This window comes from Corapipo altera, unplaced genomic scaffold (assembly GCF_003945725.1).
Source record: "Corapipo altera isolate COAL_440 unplaced genomic scaffold, ASM394572v1 0, whole genome shotgun sequence".
Taxonomy (NCBI): Eukaryota; Metazoa; Chordata; class Aves; order Passeriformes; family Pipridae; genus Corapipo; species Corapipo altera.
Window position 1 is genome coordinate 31,489,899 of NW_020884872.1, and position 21,247 is coordinate 31,511,145.

General features: G+C 41.7%; 1 protein-coding gene across 3 annotated transcripts in view; it reads left to right on the forward strand.

Moving 5' to 3' along the window:
* Window positions 1-17,140, forward strand: part of CNGA3 (cyclic nucleotide gated channel alpha 3) — a 30,302-nt gene extending 13,162 nt beyond the window's left edge. Inside the window, exons 4-9 of one of the 3 annotated variants that reach the window (XM_027642365.1) lie at window positions 1,389-1,568; window positions 3,171-3,224; window positions 7,487-7,618; window positions 8,735-8,842; window positions 9,582-9,688; window positions 12,956-17,140. In XM_027642365.1, coding sequence (XP_027498166.1) covers window positions 1,389-1,568; window positions 3,171-3,224; window positions 7,487-7,618; window positions 8,735-8,842; window positions 9,582-9,688; window positions 12,956-14,361 — 1,987 coding nt within the window. In that variant the 3' untranslated portion in view covers window positions 14,362-17,140. The remainder of the gene's footprint in view (window positions 1-1,388; window positions 1,569-3,170; window positions 3,225-7,486; window positions 7,619-8,734; window positions 8,843-9,581; window positions 9,689-12,955) is intronic. The other 2 variants (XM_027642348.1, XM_027642355.1) reach the window with 2 other exon arrangements.
* Window positions 17,141-21,247: the final 4,107 nt, after the last annotated feature.

Below are 21,247 nucleotides of genomic sequence, written 5' to 3' on the forward strand. Positions count from 1 at the left end.
TAATTTGTTGAAAGAGACCACTCGAAATTTGGAGTCAAAGAAAGAAGAGCCATCACTTTCCAAAGAAAATGGATGAAGAAAGTCTGTTAAGAAGTAACAGAGGTTGCCTTTGACTTTGATTCTCAACTCTTCACTTATTGCTAGTAAAAACCTTACAGTCTGAGAGATGCTGAATAAACCCACACAAAGTTGTCAAATATAAAAAAATAAATTATTTTTACATAATCAGATCTGAAAATATGTTTAATGCTGTGGAAATGCATGAAGTGAGGCCAAACTGTAAAGTAAATGGGTAAGTGTTTGATTCTGGCTGATAGCAGATGCAATGTTACTATACTATCAAATAAAACATAACGATGGTTCCCTTTTGGTAGATGGCTCTGGCAAGGGAGGAGACAGGGGATCTTGTGTTGAGAAAGCAACAGTTTCTCTCAGTTTTTAGAATCCAATTATGTTTATAATGGATTTGGAACCTTAGTCAGCAAAATTAAAGTCAACCATTGGCTTAAACTGTTCACATTACCAGGACTTAAACATAAACCTGAAGTGGAGCTTCGAAAACTTATTGTGTCTGCTTTAAATATTTCTGTCTGAGACTGCAAAGCTCTGCCTTTGGATACCATTATTACACACAATACAGACCATGCTCAGTTTAAGCACAGTGTATTCCAAAGAGCAAAGAAAAAAATTTTTACAAAACTAAGGTCATTTAAAGAGTGTTGTTTACACTTAAGCCTTTTGTATGGGGGAAAATAAACTTCTCTGGTTGTCAGATAAGTGACGCCACCACGTGTAGATTAAAAAGTGTGCAAAAAGTTGAGTTCAGATGAAAAATGTTTATAGGTGTGCATTTTGTGTAAACATAAAGCACATGAATATATAAATTCATACTGAGAACTTCCTTTTTAATCTTTATATTGTTTACCCTTTTTCAGAATAGTTTGATTTACGTGTGTGTCTGGCTACCTGAATATACAAGGTAGTTTCTGATGAAAACATAAATGCTAAGCAATTTAAATGTTATGGTATCATAACATGACTCTTGACTGCAAATTCTCAAGGACCTAAAACAAGTGCATCTGATGGACTTCACTGAGTATCTCACATTGAGATGGAAAGGCCCTCATTGACAAGAATATTGTATTGCTCCTGCAATGCTGATACTGTGGACTAGGAACTAATGTGTGAGATATTTTCCTGATCCACTGCAAAAGGTAATCTATGAAATTGAGGGAAGTGACTGGGTTTACAGTTGATCCATCAAGTTTAATTTCATGGCAGGTGGAGAAGTGGAGAAAAATCCTCCTGGGCTGCTGTTTGTGAGAATGTTTTAAGGCACCTTATGTTCTTGTCTGGTTCAGTCAATTTTGTGTGTCTGTTCCATGCAGGCTGTCACGATTTGTCTTATCCGTAAGGTCATGGGCCACAAGACATTTGCATCATGAAGACCAAAGGCCCGATTCTTTCCTGGAACGTATCAGAGGGCCGGAGCTCGTAGAGGTGTCCAGTAGGCAAAGTAACATCCGCTCCTTTCTGGGTAGCCGTGAGCGGCCTGGGGCAGTAAACAGGTAAGATGTGTTTATACTTTAAATGAAGATGACTGAGGTTATGGTATTTTCTTGGTAATTAGGATCTAAGTTTTATTTTAAGAAGAGGGTAAGGAGCTCAGCATGGGAAATGCTGCCTGGGAATCTTCATATAACTGAAGTATTACAGCTTTCAGCAGACTTTCTCTTTCCCCCTCAAATGCACTGTGGCAAAGATCGTGAAGTAAAGGATTCTGGTCATACTGCTTCAGGCAGAATGATTTCTCAGAACTGGAATTTTATCATAGGCAAGCTGTGCAACTTGATGTTGCTAAACTCATCTCTACTGAGGATGAATGTGATTTTTATTTCAAGAATCCAGAATATTGCTAGCTATGGCTTTTCAGGACATTAATATTAATGCACATTATCTGCAAGTATTAGGAAACTTCAAACAAGCAGCTGTGTTGTTATACCTACTCAGGAATTCATCTGCAAACGTTACAGAAGGCTTCTGATGCGGAAATGACAAAGTCTTTTGGCTGCTGACTTCACTTATTACTACATACTCAGTCTTTGGTATGAAAGACAGGTTCAGTGTTATCTTATTTTTTTTTTCCAATAGAGCAACAGAGGCTTGCAAGAGAAAACTTTATGTTTTTTGACTTGCTGGATTGTTATTGCTTTACAGACATATGATACAGTGTTTTAAGTTTAACTCCAGCTAGAAGAGGCAAAAATGAAGTCCCAAAACAAAAGCTGACTTTCTGTTTATTATGCTTTGAAGCAGAGACTCCCATTTTTTAAATTTGTTTTTTTTCTGCATAGTTAAAGATTGGTAGGTGAGCAAGTAATAAGACAATTTGTTTCAAAATCTCAGCTAGTCATTCAGATTAAAGCAAAAATCTTTGAGAGGCTGTGCATGGTACAGGTTACCTTGATTTATTGTGGTCCAGCACAGCCTTATTATCTTCACTTGATCTACTCCTTGGAAATTCAGCTCAAAAGCACATATTGAATTAGCCAGACTATTGTCTCATTTTTCAGAGGTCTGGATCGGTAGCAATTGATCAGTAGCAACTTCAGATTTGAAGTGATTAGAGAGGACAACATTGATCCTGGGCCAACAGACCTCTACATGAGGCTATTCAAAGTGAATTTGAGAGTATCCATCCTTGCCTTCTCAGTTTTACACTGTTGCTGCTTGACAGTAAATCCCAGTTGTTGTATCCTGAAGGCTTAATTCTGCAGCAATGGTAGGTATGCTCATTACTTATCCACAAGCCTTGATGCTGCATTCATGAAGATGAGTTGAAAGGACTGAAGAAAGCTTAAAATAGCAGCCCCATGAGTAAAAGGCTAAAAATAGTGAGGTGCATATTGCCATGCACTGATACACCTAAGAACAAGCTTCAGGCAGCAAATGTGGTCACAAATGGGTATGCGAAGCACACGGTAAAGAGAATCTGGTGCCTTGAAGCAGTTATGCAAAGAGGCTTATCACAGCAGTCAAAGTTGACCTTCCTAATCTTATCAGTGCATATGTGAGGTGCTAGTAAATTAGTCTGTCATGTCTGTGAACACGTGCATGAAATACCAACAGTCTTTACACTCTTTAATGTGTTTTATTTAACTTGCTTTCAGTCACTGGCCTTTGGCCAGGTTTAATGTCAACTATAGCAACAACACCAATGAAGAGTAAGTACTGATAACTTCCAAACATCTTTCTATACTACTGGCACCTTGTCTTTTTCCCTTTCCAGCCTAGTAACATTTGTAGTTACTGTAGTTACTCCTTAGCTCTCACTAAGCCTTTCCTAGGAATATAGTTTTATTATAGAGAAAGGTCTAGTTTTCTTAGTATGAAAAACATTCTTCGTGCTCCCTGTGAACTTCTTTTGTCTGAAGTTACCATTTCCTCTCAAGGACTGAATTTGATCAAGAATTCAGTTGCTACCTCCTGTAGTTCAGCTGGCTGATTTTACTGCATCACCAATTGATTTATTAATTCTTCAGTTTTTAAATGAGATTCATGTATCAATTTCCTAATAGTGATTTTCCTCTTTTAACATACTGGTCCCTTTTTTCAAATCAAGTGCCTCAAAAATTTCAGATTGTCAAATGAGAAGTGGATACTGGTCAGGGTACCAAGAAAACACTTCTGTGTGCATCCTTTTAAAGTGTGTTTCAGTTCAGCAGATATTGTTGTTTTAGAGAGAGTGAAAGGCACCATATTAAGGCTGGTATTGTAACAGAAGCTCTAACAGAAGCTTTTGTTTTGTCTGTTTTATATAACTGACAAGCTATTTCACAGTGTTACACCAAAGAGAAATTTATTGAACAGTGTGACGAGCTCTTGTAATTTAAAATTACCCAACACCAATGTTTGTTTCTTGCTCAGCTGTTGGAGGACATATCTGCTCTTGAGTGTCCAGCAGCAGATCTGTTCTCACGCATGATGATAGTAAATTTTTTTCATTGTTTTCCAAATGAAAGCAAAAAAAATAATCAAGACAGCTTCTGATTGTGTCAGAAATACTTTTAGAACACTCTTGGGGTTTATTTTCTCGAAATAATTTTGTCATGGGCAAGTTCAAACTGTACATTTTAAATGATACTGCAAAACCTTTGTGCACATATGTGGACAAGAAATTTTCCGCCTCCTAAATCAACTTTTTGGTTTTGTTTGCATAACTTTTATTAAAAAGGAAAATTTGTGTGCAGTGAACAGTGAGAGAAATGTGTAGATTTTTATTCAGACTGGTATAAAAGAAGTGCTATAAGCCTGCAGCTTAGCCTCCGAGATGGGGCCCAAAGGATTGATTAGGATAGAAATACTTCTGTCTTTCTCTGTTTCTGACAATGACTCACGTACCTTGGGCAAGACTTTCATCCTTCCAATTTTTTGTCATTTTAAAATAAATACAATACCTGTCTGTCTACCTGCCCGACAGTCTGAAACACACTTGATTTTCAAAGTACTTGACAGATGAGAAATGCAAATATTTGACTAATTCAAAGACTATGACAGTGTTTTTATGAGGCTGATGAAGATGTTTTCCAAGTCTAAAACTGCGGAAACACAGAATGGATGCTGCTCTGTTGGGGTAAAAAATGGCAGACACAAACAACTGTTTTATTAGTTACTGCATTCCAGTTTCCTGAGTGGCACTGATAAAGAAAAACAAATGAATGTCTTTTTTAAGCTTTAGGTTTTTTATTATGTTAAAGACCTAAGTGTGCCAGGTCTTGGGGAACTGTTGGCGATGCTTTCAAGTCTTTGATTATAACCAGTCTTTTCTTCCGAGTGACTTCCATGCAAATAGGTGGGAGTGTGGTAAGGTGGGAGGTATGATAATGGAAAGATGCACAGAGGCCACATAAATGGAAGAAACTCAATTATGAAAGATACCTGTAGTTGACAGATGAGTTTGTAGAAGATCTCAGGCCAGAGAAAAATAATTATTGGCATGAGATGCTGTATAAAATAATGTTTTTTCACTTTTTAAAAAGAAACCATGAACATAGGAGGGAGCTGGAATGGTCAAAATATTCCCTCCAAAGTTCACCACCACCAGGACTTTTTGATTGGTTCTCTACCTCAACCTACTTTTCCCTGCATAACAAGATCCACAAATGTATAGCCCTACCCTTTGCAAATTCCATTTACTTATAACTGTTGGTGAGAATGACAGACATTTTAAATCTTGAAGAGCTACATTGATGTTGATAACAGCAACTGTGAATTGCCTTTAAGATCAGACACCATTTATGGTAATCTGCAGTGAAATCCTGACATGTTTTTTAAACAGGAAGGAGTTTTGGGGCCAGATTTGAAAATGAAGCCATAAAGTCCAGGGCAGTCAGTAAGCAGAGAAATAGATACTTGAGCAGCAGTTCCCACTGCTGTGTAAGAAGCAGCCTTGGTAAATGAAAAGCTGTTTCTTTGATTTGAGATGCATTCATAAATAGAAGATCAGTCAAGCTAAAGGTTCTTTTTTCCTCCAGTCGTACTCCCTTGCAGTGTATAATTTTGAAAGTTTCGGTGGTGTTGGTCAGCTTGGTAGATATTTCCCTGGATGTGGCGAAGTGTAGGATCTCAGCATTTTTTACCAAATGAGCCTGGGCTTTCCAAATCACACTGTGTTGCTCCGTCACTATGGAAATGTCTAAGGGTAAGAATTAGAACAGGTGCTCATTGCTAACAGGTGAAAGCTGCTGCTATCTTAAAATTGGTGACTGTTGTCTTCTCCTTTGGAGTGCTTCTTTCTCCCTGTAACAAGCACATTCCTAGACATGGCTGCCATTCACAGCCTAGACCTTTCTGATCTGAGTGGTATGAGCAGGTATGCGTGAAAAGCACAAGTCCTGTTTTTCACCTGTTATTCCATACTCTGCCTTTGCTGTGAGATGTGGCTGCCATTGAACTAATGTATCCTTTCTTGACACCGGTGAAAAGGGAGGCTCAGACCCAGTCTCGGCAGTTCAGAGAACATGAAGCTCCCGTGGGAGCTAGAGTCCCTGGCTTTCATCCAAACCAGACATTATCTGTGGGGAGTTATGTTTAAATAGGCATTATCCACATATACTGTAGTGTCAGGAACAGTTTTAGGCTTTTCTGTCTAATGGGGACACTTTCTTCTTCGAGGACTAGACAAATTTCAAATAAAAAAAAGGAGATCTCAGGCAATGCATTACATGATTCTTGACCAAGGCATGTAAAAAATTTAGCTTTAAGATTGTATTGGCAGAATCTTAAGAGAGATGTTAACTTTCTGCAGTTTTGAAAAGGATTTGTGGATCTATCTACTCTAAGTTAACATAGATCTGACTTGCCCCATTCTTAGGTTTGTCTGAACAGAAGAGTCTTGAACTATCTTTATATCTGGCTTATCACATTCTAATGAGCTTGAACAGTATGAAAATCCATGTTTGGAGTTAAATATTGAAGCCTGAGTCAGTGCTGGATACTTTGGAATGTTAGAATATATCGTGTTAAATGGTCCCTATTTTACTTTATTGAATGGAAAATGATTAATTAACTTGGAGACTACCATGATTCCATCAAGTCTAGGCAAAATTCCCATTGATTTTAGGAAAGACTGGAACTTCATGCTTAATGCTCAGCCTTTGAATACTGTGGCAATGGAAAATGGGCAGAGCAATTTGAGCATAGCTCCTCTGACCAAGCACAGACACTTGCATCTGAGCTGGGCAACCTGTTCTTCTATTACAGTTGATGGAAAGCAAAGAAATCCTTTTGGAGCACAAGTCATCTTGCGGACTCATGGACTATGCCACATGGAATATCTCATAGATATAGTAGATCTCTATCTCTTACATGCAACTAAAATAGGATGGGTTAATCATAGTGACTATAAAGCATTTATAAAATGACTACTGTATAGTTAAGTGAGACACACTTCTTTTCTCTACATTTGCTGATTTTGTTCAAATATTGTCTGGAATTCTTCAAGGCAATTGTTAAAACCAGAGGTAATTAAGTAATTATAGCTTTGCTGATTTCAAAGAACCATGAGAGAAAATTGAGCATCATTTTGTTTAATTACTATTAAAGCTTCAGACAATCACAGTGAGGTTTTAGCTATGCAAAGAATGTTGACAGTTTGTTAAGCCATTTCAAGTTTTGTCATCATTTGATAGATTTTTTTTTAAAATGCCTGGGTTCTAAAGAATGAAACAAATTGAGAGCGTTTACTTAAAATCATCCTGGTACACTGATGTCTGAAAAGGTCAAGAAAGTGTGGGTGACTAATGCAGAGAATCAGCCAGCTGGTTACCTGATGTGAGAGTGTGGTGCTGCCAGGGTGAGGTCTCAGCTGGATCCCCGTCCTACTCTGTCTGGAGAGTAGTCTAGTTTCCTCTACCTCAACATCCTCCCTCTCCCTAAACTGCTTCAATATTGGTAATATTGCTAAGCTTTGCATTATGTTGTACAGCAAAAAGGAAGAAAAGAAAGAGGTTAAAGAGGAGAAAAAAGAGGAAAAGAAAGAGGAAAAGAAAGAGGAAAAGAAAGAGGAAAAGAAAGATGACAAAAAAGATGACAAAAAAGATGATAAAAAAAAGGAAGAGTAAGTATAAAGAACAAATATGTGCTTGTAACATACCTCCCTGCACTACAAAACATGGTATGGCATTTCATCATAACACTTTCGCTATCACTGTTCTGTGGACTGCAGAACCTTAGCCTGTCAAATCTTTAATACATTTTCCACTTTGGAAAGGTTTCAACTGCTTGGCAAAGTTGTTACGTCTTGAAGACCTGTGTTTAGACCTGTGTCACGATCAGCTTCCTATGTCATTAAAAGGGAATTGAGCTGCCTTTGGTCACTTTGATTCGAAGATCATTTTTTTACTATAAAGACATTTTAGGACAGCAGCCTGCTTTGCAGAGCTGCACAGACTTTTCATTGTTCGAAAATGACTCAGAGTCCATAACGACTCAGAGCATATGAACCAAAACTCTGGTTCATCTTACCAAGAATCTTACATGTAGAAAATTAAAGATTTGCTAGTAAGTGTAGATATTTCACTGACTAGTATATTTAATTACTTAATATGGTGCAGTTGATGGCTAGTGATCACTGAAGTTTGCTTCTGTTTGTTAGGGGATGACGTATTTCTGCAACAAAATGAGATCATTTGAAGGGTTTGCTCTTGCTTTGTCACCCTAAAGCTGACACAAACATAGTACAATTTAGTATTAGCAGTTATTAAAAGCAACAATGGAAGCAGATGAAAAAAGAGAATGCATTTGTTTGGACTTCATAGTTAAGGAGTATGTTACAGTAATATACTGTAAATGTATATGTATGTGTGTATATAGTGGCATATGCTATGTAGTCATGGGGACATGTAGTTAGGAATCATTTCCAAAAGGAATCTGCTTGATCTCAAGACCTTTTTCAGTGGGGGGCTTATACATAAAGGCTATGGGTTTCAGCCTGGGTGATGTGAATGTCTGGGTTTTTCTTCCCACTCTTACTTACTTTTTCCAAAGTCGGGTCAAACAAAGAAATAGAGCTTGTCAGATGGGATGCAGCTAATGCTTGGTATCCGATCTGGGCTGCCTGCATGGATACTTTCTCTTCTCAGGCAGCTGTGAGTTCTTCACAAGATGAGCAGCCTCCAGTAAACAAGGTTGCTTGATACATTTCCAGTGTAAACCTGCATGTTTTTCTTTCCAGGCCAAAAAAAGAGATCTTTGTGATAGATCCTTCAAGCAATCTGTACTACAACTGGCTGACCATAATTGCTGCACCCGTGTTCTATAACTGGTGTATGCTAGTGTGCAGGTATGGATTTCAGTTAATAATAATTCTATGTTTCAGTCATTGTGTTTCCCATGTAAATCACCCCCTTACCTCCCTGCAGTATCTTTTGGGTGGCTTACTTAGAAGATTTACCATTCATATACCCTTAGGGATATACGGTATGTCTACCACTGGGAATAGATGGCCAGTGTTTCTTTTTTTTATCTTTTAGTCTAAAAACAGGTGGTTGTAACTTGCAATGTGTCCTCATGAGCACTGGTGTGGCCTTTGTGTGCCACCTGCTGGCTGGCGGCTGAGATGTGTTCTGGCCACTGCCAGGGATGAGGGCTTCTCATCTCACAGGAGAGAACAGAAGGGAGGGGTGGGGGCAGTGGTGGGGCGTCTTAAATTAATATAATGCATCTCTAGAGATGAGGACGGCTTGCAACTGAGAAACAAACCTTGTATTTGGGCATTGTCTTAATGGAGATGTGTAGCCCATGAAACCTGATGCATTTTTAATGGGATATGTTTAGGGATATGTTTAATTCTCGTAAGTGCACTTGCGTGGCATGTATGTGTTTGAGTTTTATTCCTGGCCTGAACACCTTTGAATTCTGAAAGATGTTAGTGTCTGTTCAGACATGGCTCTAGCCATGGATATGATGTCTGTAATTTTTCAGTTCTAACAATGTGCGCTAACATGCTGCTAGGACACATACTGCAAATACTCTGTGCAGTTGGTGTAATTTTTTTTTTTTTTAAATCTTTGTTTCTTTAGAGCCTGCTTTGATGAGCTACAAATGGACCATGTTAAATTATGGCTGTTCTTGGATTACTGCTCTGATATCATCTATTTTTTTGACATGTTTGTCAGATTCAGAACAGGTGAGTCTTTCTGGGATTTTGGGTGTTTTCAAATACTACATGTATATAAAGGCTGGAAACAGAAATTTCCTTGTGAGGTCTGACCAGTGTAATATCCTGTCTCTGGCAGACCCCAACAGTGGAAGCTTTGGAAAGATGAAGTGGCTGAGCAGTTTGGATTTTTTTTAAGGCTGAACATTCCAGCACTTGTTCTTCACTTGTCTCTAAATTCAGTTCTATCAGTGCTGAATAGGCATGCCAGAAGCTGACTGAATAGCCACTGTAAGAGGCTGTGTGGGGAAGGGGCAATAGGGTGTTTTGGGCAAGAAATGAACTGTACCACACAAGTACTGTTTTCTTAACCAAGTTGTGCAGCACCCTGGTCAGAAGAGTCAGCTGAATTGCTCAAGTGCAAGAGCCTGGCACCAATGTCAGCCTTCAGTCTGTGGTCTTCTGCCTGGAACCAGCAGTGCCTCCCACTGTATTTTCTGCAGCCTCTGTGAGGTCCTGGCCAGATCTGCCACTGCCTGGTGCTAGGTTAGGGTTAACCCAGGTCCCTTTGTTTAGGTCTTTCCTTCCTGGAGGAAGTGTGAACTTAAAGGATCTGTGAGGACTGTGCCATGTCATGCTAAGTGGTTCTCTTCAGCTTCCCATTCGTGGTTCTATAATCCTGGCAGGCTGAGAAGATTTCCTGTTTGAGCATGCCCAGCTGATACAGATTTTAACCTTATAGGGATATCTGTTTTTAGCTAAATGAGGTCATAGTATAGGCCTAAGCAAGGACATACAGTGATCCATAACATTAAATTGCTGTAGTACTCCTTGATACACTTTGATGCTTGCACTTTGGTCCACTCAGGCAGTGCCTGGGCATGCTAGGAAGACACTCAGGGGGTGGGTGTTGTTCATGGTGTTGTTGTTGGAGCTGCCTGAAAGAAGTTACATGTGAATACAGGCTGTCATGGCAGCTGATCTCAGGGCCAGAAAGCGTTTCCTGTCTTGTTCTATTGACCGATATAGACAAAGCCTCAAAATGCCTTGAAAGGGTCCAAACCCACACTGATCATTAAAATGAGAGTCCTTTTAAATCTTTCATTTTAACGTTATCTATTTATCTATTTTTAGTCATTTATTTATTTAAAGCTGTACTGACAGCTTGACAATAATTATGGCTTGTGAAAAGTTATAAACATAATTACAAGACAGGGGCTAAAAATGCTATCATGTGGGAAGCACACAACTCATGGCAAGCCAAATTCTTGAACTTAGCAAGTACCTTTTTCAAAAGGAAAGTAAATTTCAGATACCAGCCTAAATCACAAGACTGCTGTATTTTGGGTAGGGGAAGGGGGGCTTCATCTTCTTTGTGTAGTTAGAATGCCAACTGTGCCAACTAAATTTACCTTCTGCAGTTATATCTGTTATTGTAATGAGAAAGAATCAAGTAGAAATTGGGCATCTCCAGGCAATACAAGTTATAAATTTCCATGGGCTGCCCTGATAATTATATGTCTTAAAGTGTGGTTAGGTTGAATTTGCTGGGTGTGGATTGGAACCACAGAATCACAGCAGTGATCTCCTGAACACTTCAGTGCAGGTGTCTGCTGCAGTTTCATGCACTCCAATAAAAAATTCACTTCTTTTAGGTGCCAAAATCTTTCTCATAACAACCCCTCCTGGCTCTGCCTTTGCCTGCTGCCTTTTTCTCTAAGTCTGCAGGGTCCATCTGCCCTGGGGACAGAGGTCCTGGAAGCCTTTGGGGAAGAGTCTGACTTCCTGCTGCCTGAGGGCAGGGCCTGGCTTTGAACTGGGATTTAGGTAGCCCCATGAGTACTCTAATCCACATCAGCTTCTCCGTGGGGCATTTCTGTCTAACTGCAGGGCCAGTTTCACTGTGTTTCACCTATTTGGTGACTATGCATGTGAAACAGAAAAAAGATTCATGTCTCAGCAGCTGGTTGTGTTTAGCATACTCTATGTTTTGATGTTTTCAAAAGTTTTTACTGTAAGACTTCAGTTCCATGAGGGGACAAAGAGAGCTGAGGGGGTTTATCTCCCTTCAGGAGGAAGGCATTTTCAAAGTTATTTTTCACAACTTTGAGTTAGAAATTCATCTGCCTGGCCAACTTTTCTGTTTAGTTGGATAACTGTTAGTAAGGACATATTTGACCAGCTTTTTCAGCAGTTTCCTGGGATGTAACACATTAACGGCACAGGAAATACTTCCATTTGTAGGCACCATCAGTTTGCACATATCCAAAGCCAGATACACACATGAGGCATCTCTACAGATCTACTACACATTCCAGAAATATAGCTGTGCTGTGTAGGGCACGAAGAAATGAAGCTTGGTCTTCCTCAGCAGATGCTTCCCTGAAAAAGCTGTAGGTTGCTTGTAGATTGCTAAGGGATTAGTAAAATGTGATAATCCCTCACATACAGGGAATGTTTTGGTTTTTTCTCAGTGGACTTTTCCTCCTGAGTGGCCCAGTGGGCAGACAGTTGGATATCTCCACTTGCAATTGCAGCAAGTATTTTGCAGTGCATAGGCTGTTCCTTGTGGAAAATTTTCAGTGCCCTGAGCTTTCAGAGTTACCAAAGAGCACTGTGGCTGTACTGTCTGCAGTAAAGGTCTCTAACTAAGTTTATATCTCCTTGTAATCTTTTTAAATCTAATATTTTCAAAATCATTTGAATGAATATCAGTGTGCAAAATTCTCTCTCACTGGAAACACTAAAAAGTGCAAACCAAGGAAAATCCTGTCAGTTTTACATTGGACACAAGAGGAAAAGCATGGCTCAGGGAGCGGGTCACTGGGTATCTATATTGTTTGGAAAAAAGTTTCCAATGATCCATTATACCTACTTATTCTTGGTATTTATTTAAAAATATTTCTCTCTGATTTTATACACAATTGCTTAACACTTGCTTAACTTTATTTATGACTCATGCCAATGATTCATAAAATATGAGACATTTGAATCTCCTGTCTCCTTTTGCAAAGATACTTAGAGGAAAAAAATACAGCTGTCCCAGAGTAGAGTAGAAAACTTCAGGGAGCACTGTGGTAATAATAGAGTAATTATCATTAATCATTATATATCAGCTTTGAAACTTGATTGAAATATTTAAATTTTTAGTTAAATGACCTCATAATATATTATGAATGTCTGTGCCCGTAACAGTAAAAATTTTAACGTTCTCAGCTATCTGAAATGTAAGTCACTCAGTACTATTGATGGTATTTTTATTCTAAGAAGTAAAATCTGTATTTTTGTTCTCTGAAGGCTTCCTTGAACAAGGCTTGCTAGTTAAGGATGAAAAGAAATTACGAGAACATTATACCAAAACGTTGCAGTTCAAACTGGATGTGCTGTCTCTTCTGCCAACCGACCTGGCTTATTTGAAACTTGGTTTGAACTACCCTGAACTACGATTTAACCGCTTGCTGAGGATTGCTCGGCTGTTTGAGTTTTTTGACCGTACTGAGACCAGGACAAATTATCCAAACATGTTTCGTATTGGAAATCTTGTGTTGTACATCCTTATCATCATCCACTGGAATGCGTGTATATACTTTGCGATTTCGAAGGTCATTGGATTTGGAACCGACACTTGGGTCTATCCCAACATTTCCATTCCAGAGTATGCACGCCTGTCTAGGAAGTACATTTACAGTCTGTACTGGTCGACGCTCACACTGACGACCATTGGAGAAACACCTCCCCCGGTGAAAGACGAAGAGTATCTCTTTGTAGTCATTGACTTCCTGGTGGGTGTGCTGATCTTTGCTACCATTGTTGGTAATGTCGGCTCCATGATTTCTAACATGAATGCTTCCAGGGCTGAATTCCAGGCCAAAGTGGATTCTATTAAACAGTACATGCAATTCCGAAAAGTGACTAAGGATTTGGAAGCCAGGGTTATTAAGTGGTTTGATTACCTCTGGACCAACAAGAAAACAGTGGATGAGAAGGAAGTTCTCAAAAATCTGCCTGACAAGTTGAAGGCTGAAATTGCCATCAATGTCCATTTGGACACGCTAAAGAAAGTGCGTATATTCCAGGATTGTGAAGCTGGGCTTCTCATTGAGCTGGTACTGAAACTGAAACCTACCGTCTTCAGTCCTGGGGACTACATTTGTAAAAAAGGAGATATTGGAAGAGAAATGTACATTATTAAAGAGGGAAAGTTGGCTGTGGTGGCAGATGATGGCATAACCCAATTTGTAGTCCTAAGCGATGGCAGCTACTTTGGTGAAATCAGCATCTTAAACATCAAAGGCAGCAAATCTGGCAATAGAAGGACAGCCAACATTAGGAGTATTGGTTATTCTGATTTGTTCTGCTTGTCTAAAGATGATTTAATGGAAGCCCTCACAGAGTATCCAGAAGCCAAAAAGGCTCTGGAAGAGAAAGGGCGTCAAATTCTGATGAAAGACAATTTAATAGATGAGGAGGCAGCAAAAGCTGGAGCTGACCCAAAAGACTTGGAAGAAAAAGTAGGAAGACTTGAAACAGCTCTGGATACGCTGCAGACTAGGTTTGCTAGGCTCATGGCAGAATACACTGCATCTCAACAAAAGGTGAAGCAGAGACTTTCCAGAGTAGAAACCCGAGTGAAAAAATATGGTAGTGGCAGCTTATCAGTTGCAGAAGCAGAGGCTGAAAAACCTGAGGAGAAAAAGCAGTAATGGAGCATTTATATTTCCTCATTTATTTGAGAAAGTTGAAGCACTGAAAGCCATAAATGTATGTAAATACGTGTGTGCATACATAGACATGATTATTTTTATATGAACTCAAGAGAATGGTTTTTAGCACTTTTAACTGAAGCAGTATTTCTTTGCAAATAGAACACTGTCACCATCTTCTTAGGGGGAAATTTGGACTGGCTCTTGGGTACTTTTTTGTACTGGGAGTGGGTTTCTTACAAGTTATGCTCAGAATGTCTGTTTTGTTTGGTACCTGTAGGCCTTGACACACTGTCTCTTCCCATACATCTTGTGTTAAGAAGGCATTGTACTTGAAGTAGAAGGAATTGGTTTTTTTCTTTTTTAAGGGCTTAAAAATATTTATAGGGTACCTGCTGTACTTTGCTACCTTAGTAGCTGATTAAATGTATGGACAGAATCCGGGTTTCTCAAAATCTTTGTTCTTTCGCAGTGTAGAGTCTGTGCAAACAGTAGTCCGACAGCAAAGCAGCATCACTTACCTGGGCATTGCAGTGCAGCCCTGCACGTGTATGAAACAGCCATGCATCTGGATGCGTTAGTCTAATTCTTTCTAATGAGCTGGGCTCTGCACAAAAGGACCGTGCTGAGAGAGTAGCAGTGCTTATTCATGTCCTTTCTGGCATGGTCTGTGACAGCCTTTGCTGCTCTGCAACTGCTTCACTAGGGGACAGTGTGAAATCCCCCCTTTTGTTTTTCTTAGCACAGTTCCATCCCCACTGGTAAAACACTCACTTGGAAGAGAGTCCCCAAAAGCTCACTGGCGGAAGGCAGCTGGGGCAGTATGGCTTCACCAAACCTGGGAAGAGAAAAGAGGGCCCTGGTGCATGCAGTTGCTGTATGTGGGATGTTGAGTGAATTCCCTGTCAGCAAGCGGGCAGTCCCAGAGGGAGGCTATGGAGAAACTGTGTGGGCTGGCAGGGTAGGCTGTCCCTGCCTGCCAGCCAGCTTTCTCCCACAACAGGGTTTCTGTGAGGCAGGGAACAAGCGCCATGTTGCAAAGTCATTCCAGTCACTAGGCCTATGTTTTCTTCCTTTTTCTTCTTTTAAGAACAGGTGCCTACTCCACCTCTCTTTCCTATTTACTGCCATCCTTTCTCCAAAGTAGTTGTCACACTACCATGTTTCTGTTAGTTAGGGAGAATGCAGGCCACATTTGCTCAGGTTGTGTTGATTGATTTTCTGCTTGCTGCAGAGTAGTTGTCTGGCTCTGAGTTGAATACACCTCTGGTCCACTCAGCCTGTTGTGATATTCAGGTTGGCACTGAGGTTTCTTGCAGCCTCAGGATTTGCATCCTGCACATCCCTCTTAGCTTTCTCCACCCTCCTGCTCCCAGTTTCTTTCTAGGCCTCTCTCCCTCCCGTTGAGGGGATTTTTTTAGTATTCTCCTGCTGGGAAGATACTAGCTTTCATTTTTTGCTGTACAGTATTTTTCTGTCATGTAACCTTCCCTATGTTACTATCCTCCCTTACCGCACTGCTTTTTGAAAAGTATGGAGTAGCACAGCCTGTTCAGCACCCATGGCACAGGAGCTGGATTCTCCAATGGCATTAGGTATTACCATGGGCACTGCTCTGACTTTTCAATTGTCCTCAGTCCTGACTGAGGAGCCCTAACAGCATGTGGGATTGATGGCCTGTGGGAGAATTGGTGAGAAATCCACTGAGGGTAGTTTAACTGCATGGTAGTGGAATAAAAAGAGGTGGTTTTGCTAAACTGAATACAACTGCTCAGAGTAAGCACTTGTCTCTGGGCAAGCAGCTGTCCCCCTTCTATTGACACTTTTGAGCCTAGTGATGGAGTTAAATCTGTCAGTGACTAAGGAACAGGGCTTTGCCAGCAACACTGGCAAAGGGACCATTGGGTAGTAATGTCCACACACGGCCCATGTCTAAACTCCTGTTATCATTGGCCTAGAAGACAACTACACTTAGGTATCTGCTGTAGACTGGTCTTAACTTCTATTATCAAAATTTCCACTGACGGTAACAAGTGGTTTGGAAAGTAGCTGAGATCTGTATGTGGCCAGTGGCATTGGGGAGTATTGGTCTGTCAGCTGAATTTTGTCCTTATTTTCTTTAAGGGTTTGGGACCAATGGGGAGGTCAGAGAGGCTGCTTTTGGCATGGTCTAGTGCCCTCGCTACCCCTGAGGAAAGCAGGGCTGAGGTGGAGCTGGGTGTGGGTTTGTGGCAGTGGACCATGGCAAGCACAAACGGGGCAGTCACAGGCTGCTGCACCTGCAACTTTCACCTCGTAAGAGAGGCAGGTACTGCACTCACCTGTGGCTGATGTTCACTGCTGTGTTACTCCTACACCACATCTGGTAGGTGTTTTGTACTTATTGACATGTTCTATATCGGTCATTGTCCTCTGTAAATATCTATACCCAACATAGTACAGCTGTTCCAGGCCAATAGGTATATACAAGTAAAGCTGTATAAAGTACTGTTTATACCTGTTTAAAAACCTTACAAACACAAGACTGCTTCTTTACCTGATGGATCAGAACAGCCTAATCTACCAGTTAAATACATATTTGCTATTCCCTTTCCATGCCTCTTGGTCTGGTTTTCATATGCCAGAAAAAGAGCATTGTGATGCTACTGGTTTCAGTCACTTTGAAACATACAGCTTCTGGCATGACGACATCACATCCTTTGATCAGTTTATCTCTGTAAGATGTTTTTTCCCCTTCTTTAATGTGGCTACAGCATGTACATTAAAATATTTTGAGTAATGTTCAACTCTGTGTTTTCTCTTACCCATATCACTACAGATTTTAGTATTTCATGACAGACTTTGATCATTTCACCATTACATGGCCTGGAAAATCATTAGCTGGAAGAGAGATCTGAAGTGACAGAAAGCTAAGTGGGAATGGTGTTCTCGCCTCACTGCAGGGCAGCTGGCACACAGCTTTGGTCTGGTGCCCAGTTTTGACACCATCACTGTGTTTGCAGATACCACTCAGGCACATGAACCCGACCAGCACCCCACTGCCCGAGTGGTGCCGGGTGTGTGAGGCACAGAGTCTGACGGGCTCTTCATGCTGCTGCCACCTGGCTCCTGTCCTCCCCTTCCCCAGCTCCATGCAGGGCGGCACAGCAGGGACAGTGCTTTGTCTAGCAGAAATAAGTGTTAACAGCTTTCTGCTACTTGCACACACATCACCTACCAAAAACTACCTGGCAGGGGCTGGGCTGGGCCTTCAACCCACCACAAGAGAAAGCAAGGAATGGGATAGCGCTTACAGAGTGTTTGAATATAGGCCCCAAAACTACAAGTGGGGGGTAACGGCCACAGCAGTCACTGTACCTGGGCCAACTGGGGGGTAGTGCTGCTCCAAACTGCCTGTTCTGAGTGAAACATCAGATGGGCAAAGGAGATGTTTAAACATCTGCTCCACATGCAAAAGGAGAGTAAAGGTGGTGGAGCGGCACACCATGCTCCAACTGCTGCTCAGAGCCCCTGTGCCCTGACAGCAAACAATTAAAGCCTTGCTGCTCTTGGAAATGCTCTCAAATCCTTTTACCCTCATCCCCTACTATTATTTACTTTACAGTTTTTACTGTAGAAAATACTCTGGAAAATTCAATGTACTGGACAACAGAACGGGCAGTGACAGCAAAACAGCTCCTGTATTTGTACAGCTGAGGGCTGAGGTTAACTTGACTGTGCAGCTCTGTCTTCGGGAACAGCCCAGAGAAAGTACAACCCTGCTTTTAATTCTTTTTTCTTAGGCATCTGCTTTACAGTTTTATTCCTGCCAAATATTTATTAATCTACAAGAGGGCTCTGCTTTACATTAAGAAATAAACTGCTCGTTTTCCTTTCCCCCGCAAAAGCATCAGTGCTTTCTCTGAGCTGGTCTGTATGTTGCTGGCTTGGAAAACACATTCCTGTCTGTATCACTGCTGACACCAAGGATGAGAGAGAGGTTCATAGGCCAAACTAGTCCAGGTTGTTCAGTAAGATAACACAGTCAGGCGGACTAAAGGGGAGCTGCTCTTCACCCTGAAGATTTGCAAGATGACAGCATTTGCACTTGGCTTCAACGGGTCCCAGCTCTTCTGTTAATGTTTCCAACCTGGAACAAACAGAAAGACTCAAACCCTTGTTTATGTAATTCAACATTTGTAAAAACCCTGTGTGTATCCCTGAGAGCAAAATGAATTATGCACTAAATGGATCTGGCAACCATACAGGCAGTTAAAGCACAGGATTTCAGCTGTGGCAGCTTTCCTGAGCAAAGCCATCAATCCTAGACTTCCCCTCTCATCCCCTAGCCCCATTCACAGTCCAGAGCAGGAGAATGGTGCCTGGGAAGTCCTTACAAGGAGGATGGGGAAGCCTTGCTCCCTTACACTCTGCCTTGGGTGGATGGGAAGGAAAACACACACAAGCCCTGAGGAACAAGCTCTGGGGCTAAAAATGGTCAGGCCTTTTGTTTCTGAAATTCAGATTTTGCAACCATTTCCATCTCACAGATCAATGGCTGAGGCCTGCTGCTGCCAATTGCCCTTGCAGCTTCACTGTGGAAAATACAGTTCTGCTGTTCTGTGTTTGCAATCCTCCCTCTTCCAGACCCTAGGAATGGAGTAAGGAGGAAAGACTTGTATTATTTAAGCAATTATTTAAGGATGAACACAAACATCAGCTTTACTGCAGACACACCAGCAATTCTCACACAGAGATTTCCTTCATCAGCTCTACTGATTCTGCTAGGCTCCTGCAGGGAGAGCACGAGCTGCGATGCCAATGGCTCAACTTCCATGGGCTGTCTTCCCAACAGACCAAGGAGGACACTGTCCAGCTCTAACAGAGACCTGTCTTATTTATATAGGTAAATCAGGGGTAGTAAGTTACTAACACCAGAAACAGAGACGCATGAAAGGAATTACTACTGTCTGCTGTTCCATTTTTCTTTCCTTAGCATTTGTGGTGGCTGGTACCAACCTTTCTGTAGTAGGCAACTGAAGAACATGGAAAATCAGAAAGCACAAATGATGGGGAGCTTGATGATTAGCTATAAATTTCTCAGCTTTTTGTCTATTTTACTATGTCATTTCTTCATTTTCCTAGCAAGACAAAAAAACCCCCAGACCACTCCATTCTTATTGCCAACAGTTATTCCCCCCATTGCTCTGGAAGTGGAGCCTGCTCACAGCAGTCACAATACCTGAGCAGCTCATCCAGGTGTATAGCATGGCAAGAACCCATGGGCACTACCTGCCTTTCCAGAGAAGGAGACAGAGAAGCACAAAAGGGTTTTATCTTGGCATAGCCTGTCTCCAGGGCTCATGAATCAAACCAACTGTACTGTGAAGATCTACTCTTTTTAGGAGAACAGATTGGCAGTTACTCACTGAAGTATTTCAGTTGCAGAATAGCATAGATAATTCACCCAATTTGCTTCAGTGGGATTCCCACTATTTTCAAATTACTTGCAAATTTAGGCTGTTTAGCAAGTCCTCAGGGCTGCTTGTTCACAGGTACTCGTCCAATGTGTGGCACAGGGAAGCCTCCCTTACAGCAGCAACTTTGGGCACTCTCGGTGAAGGAAATGATCCAGAGGTGGGATTTGTAATAGTTCTGACTACTGAAAAGCCAACACCCCATCTCTTTGCAATAGCACAGCTGCCTCTGACCACACTTGCATGAAGGCTAGGAAGAAAGCTTATGTCTACCAACACAAAGCTGCAGAGCTTTTCTAGGAAAGCACCCTTCCAAACACATCAGTTGCCATCACAGCTGATTTATCCTGTCAGTCACAGCCAGGCTCCTCCATGCCTGGTTCAGTCCCAAGTGCTGACAGTACAGATGAGGCTCACAGCTACCAGGCAGATTGACAGAGGAGCTGCCCCAACCAGAACACTTTCAGTTCAGCGATTCAAGGCTGACTGTTTCACCTGCCATAACCCAAATGCCGTTAGCAGTGGCAGCCAAAGGGGGAGGGGTGGGATGAGGAAGGAGAGGAGCAAAAGAGCCATGCAGCACCTCGGGACAGCTGGTAGCAGTTCAAAACCACAGCCAAGAGCAGGGGTGACAGACATGCTGGGCAAGGGAGAAGCACCAAGCAGCTCAGCTTACTGCCACCAGGGAAGGCAGGCTGTTAGAGATGCCGCAATCTGCAGCCCAAGAAAGCAGACAGGGAAGCCCCTTTCTATCAAACAGTTTTCTGATTTACACTTGAAGTTTGGTGGCCAGAAGGGGCCCAAGCCAGATCAATCAAGTGACAAGGACGACTCTGCTGAAGCACGCTCCCCCTCTCCAGCTACTGCCAGTGCCAAGGACAGAAGTGCAGCACAGCACTCTGTGCCTACTCCATACAGGTTTCAGTCCTACAGAGCTTCACTCTCACCTCGGTAGGGGGAAGGGAAAATTGCAAAGCAAACTCAGGAGACGATGAGATCAACTGACACTGCCATCAGCCCCTAGGAAACTCGAGGCCACAACCATCTTTGGGATGAGAGATTCCCAGAGGAAAGGTGAAAAACAGCAGAGTATAGCTGCTGGAGGCTTTCACCTTACAGATTCTACGAAGAAACTGCTGAAAGAGTCCATTTTTACTACCCACAGCTCAGCAGCAGGAACGCTTGGAGGCAGCAGGCGAACGACTGCTGCCACTTCAGCACCACCAGCTGCCCCCATTGCCACTGCTGGTCTGCAGCAGCACGTGGCAGCCAAGAGAGTTGGCTCCAGGCCATCCCCCGTCCTGCAGGAGAAGCCAAGAGCACAAAAGAGAAAGGAAGGGACTAAGCACATCTTCTTAAGGTGGTAACAGCTGCAGTGGGTGGTCCCAGAAACAGAATCCCAAATCCAGGAAACCTTTCCTAGGCCTGAG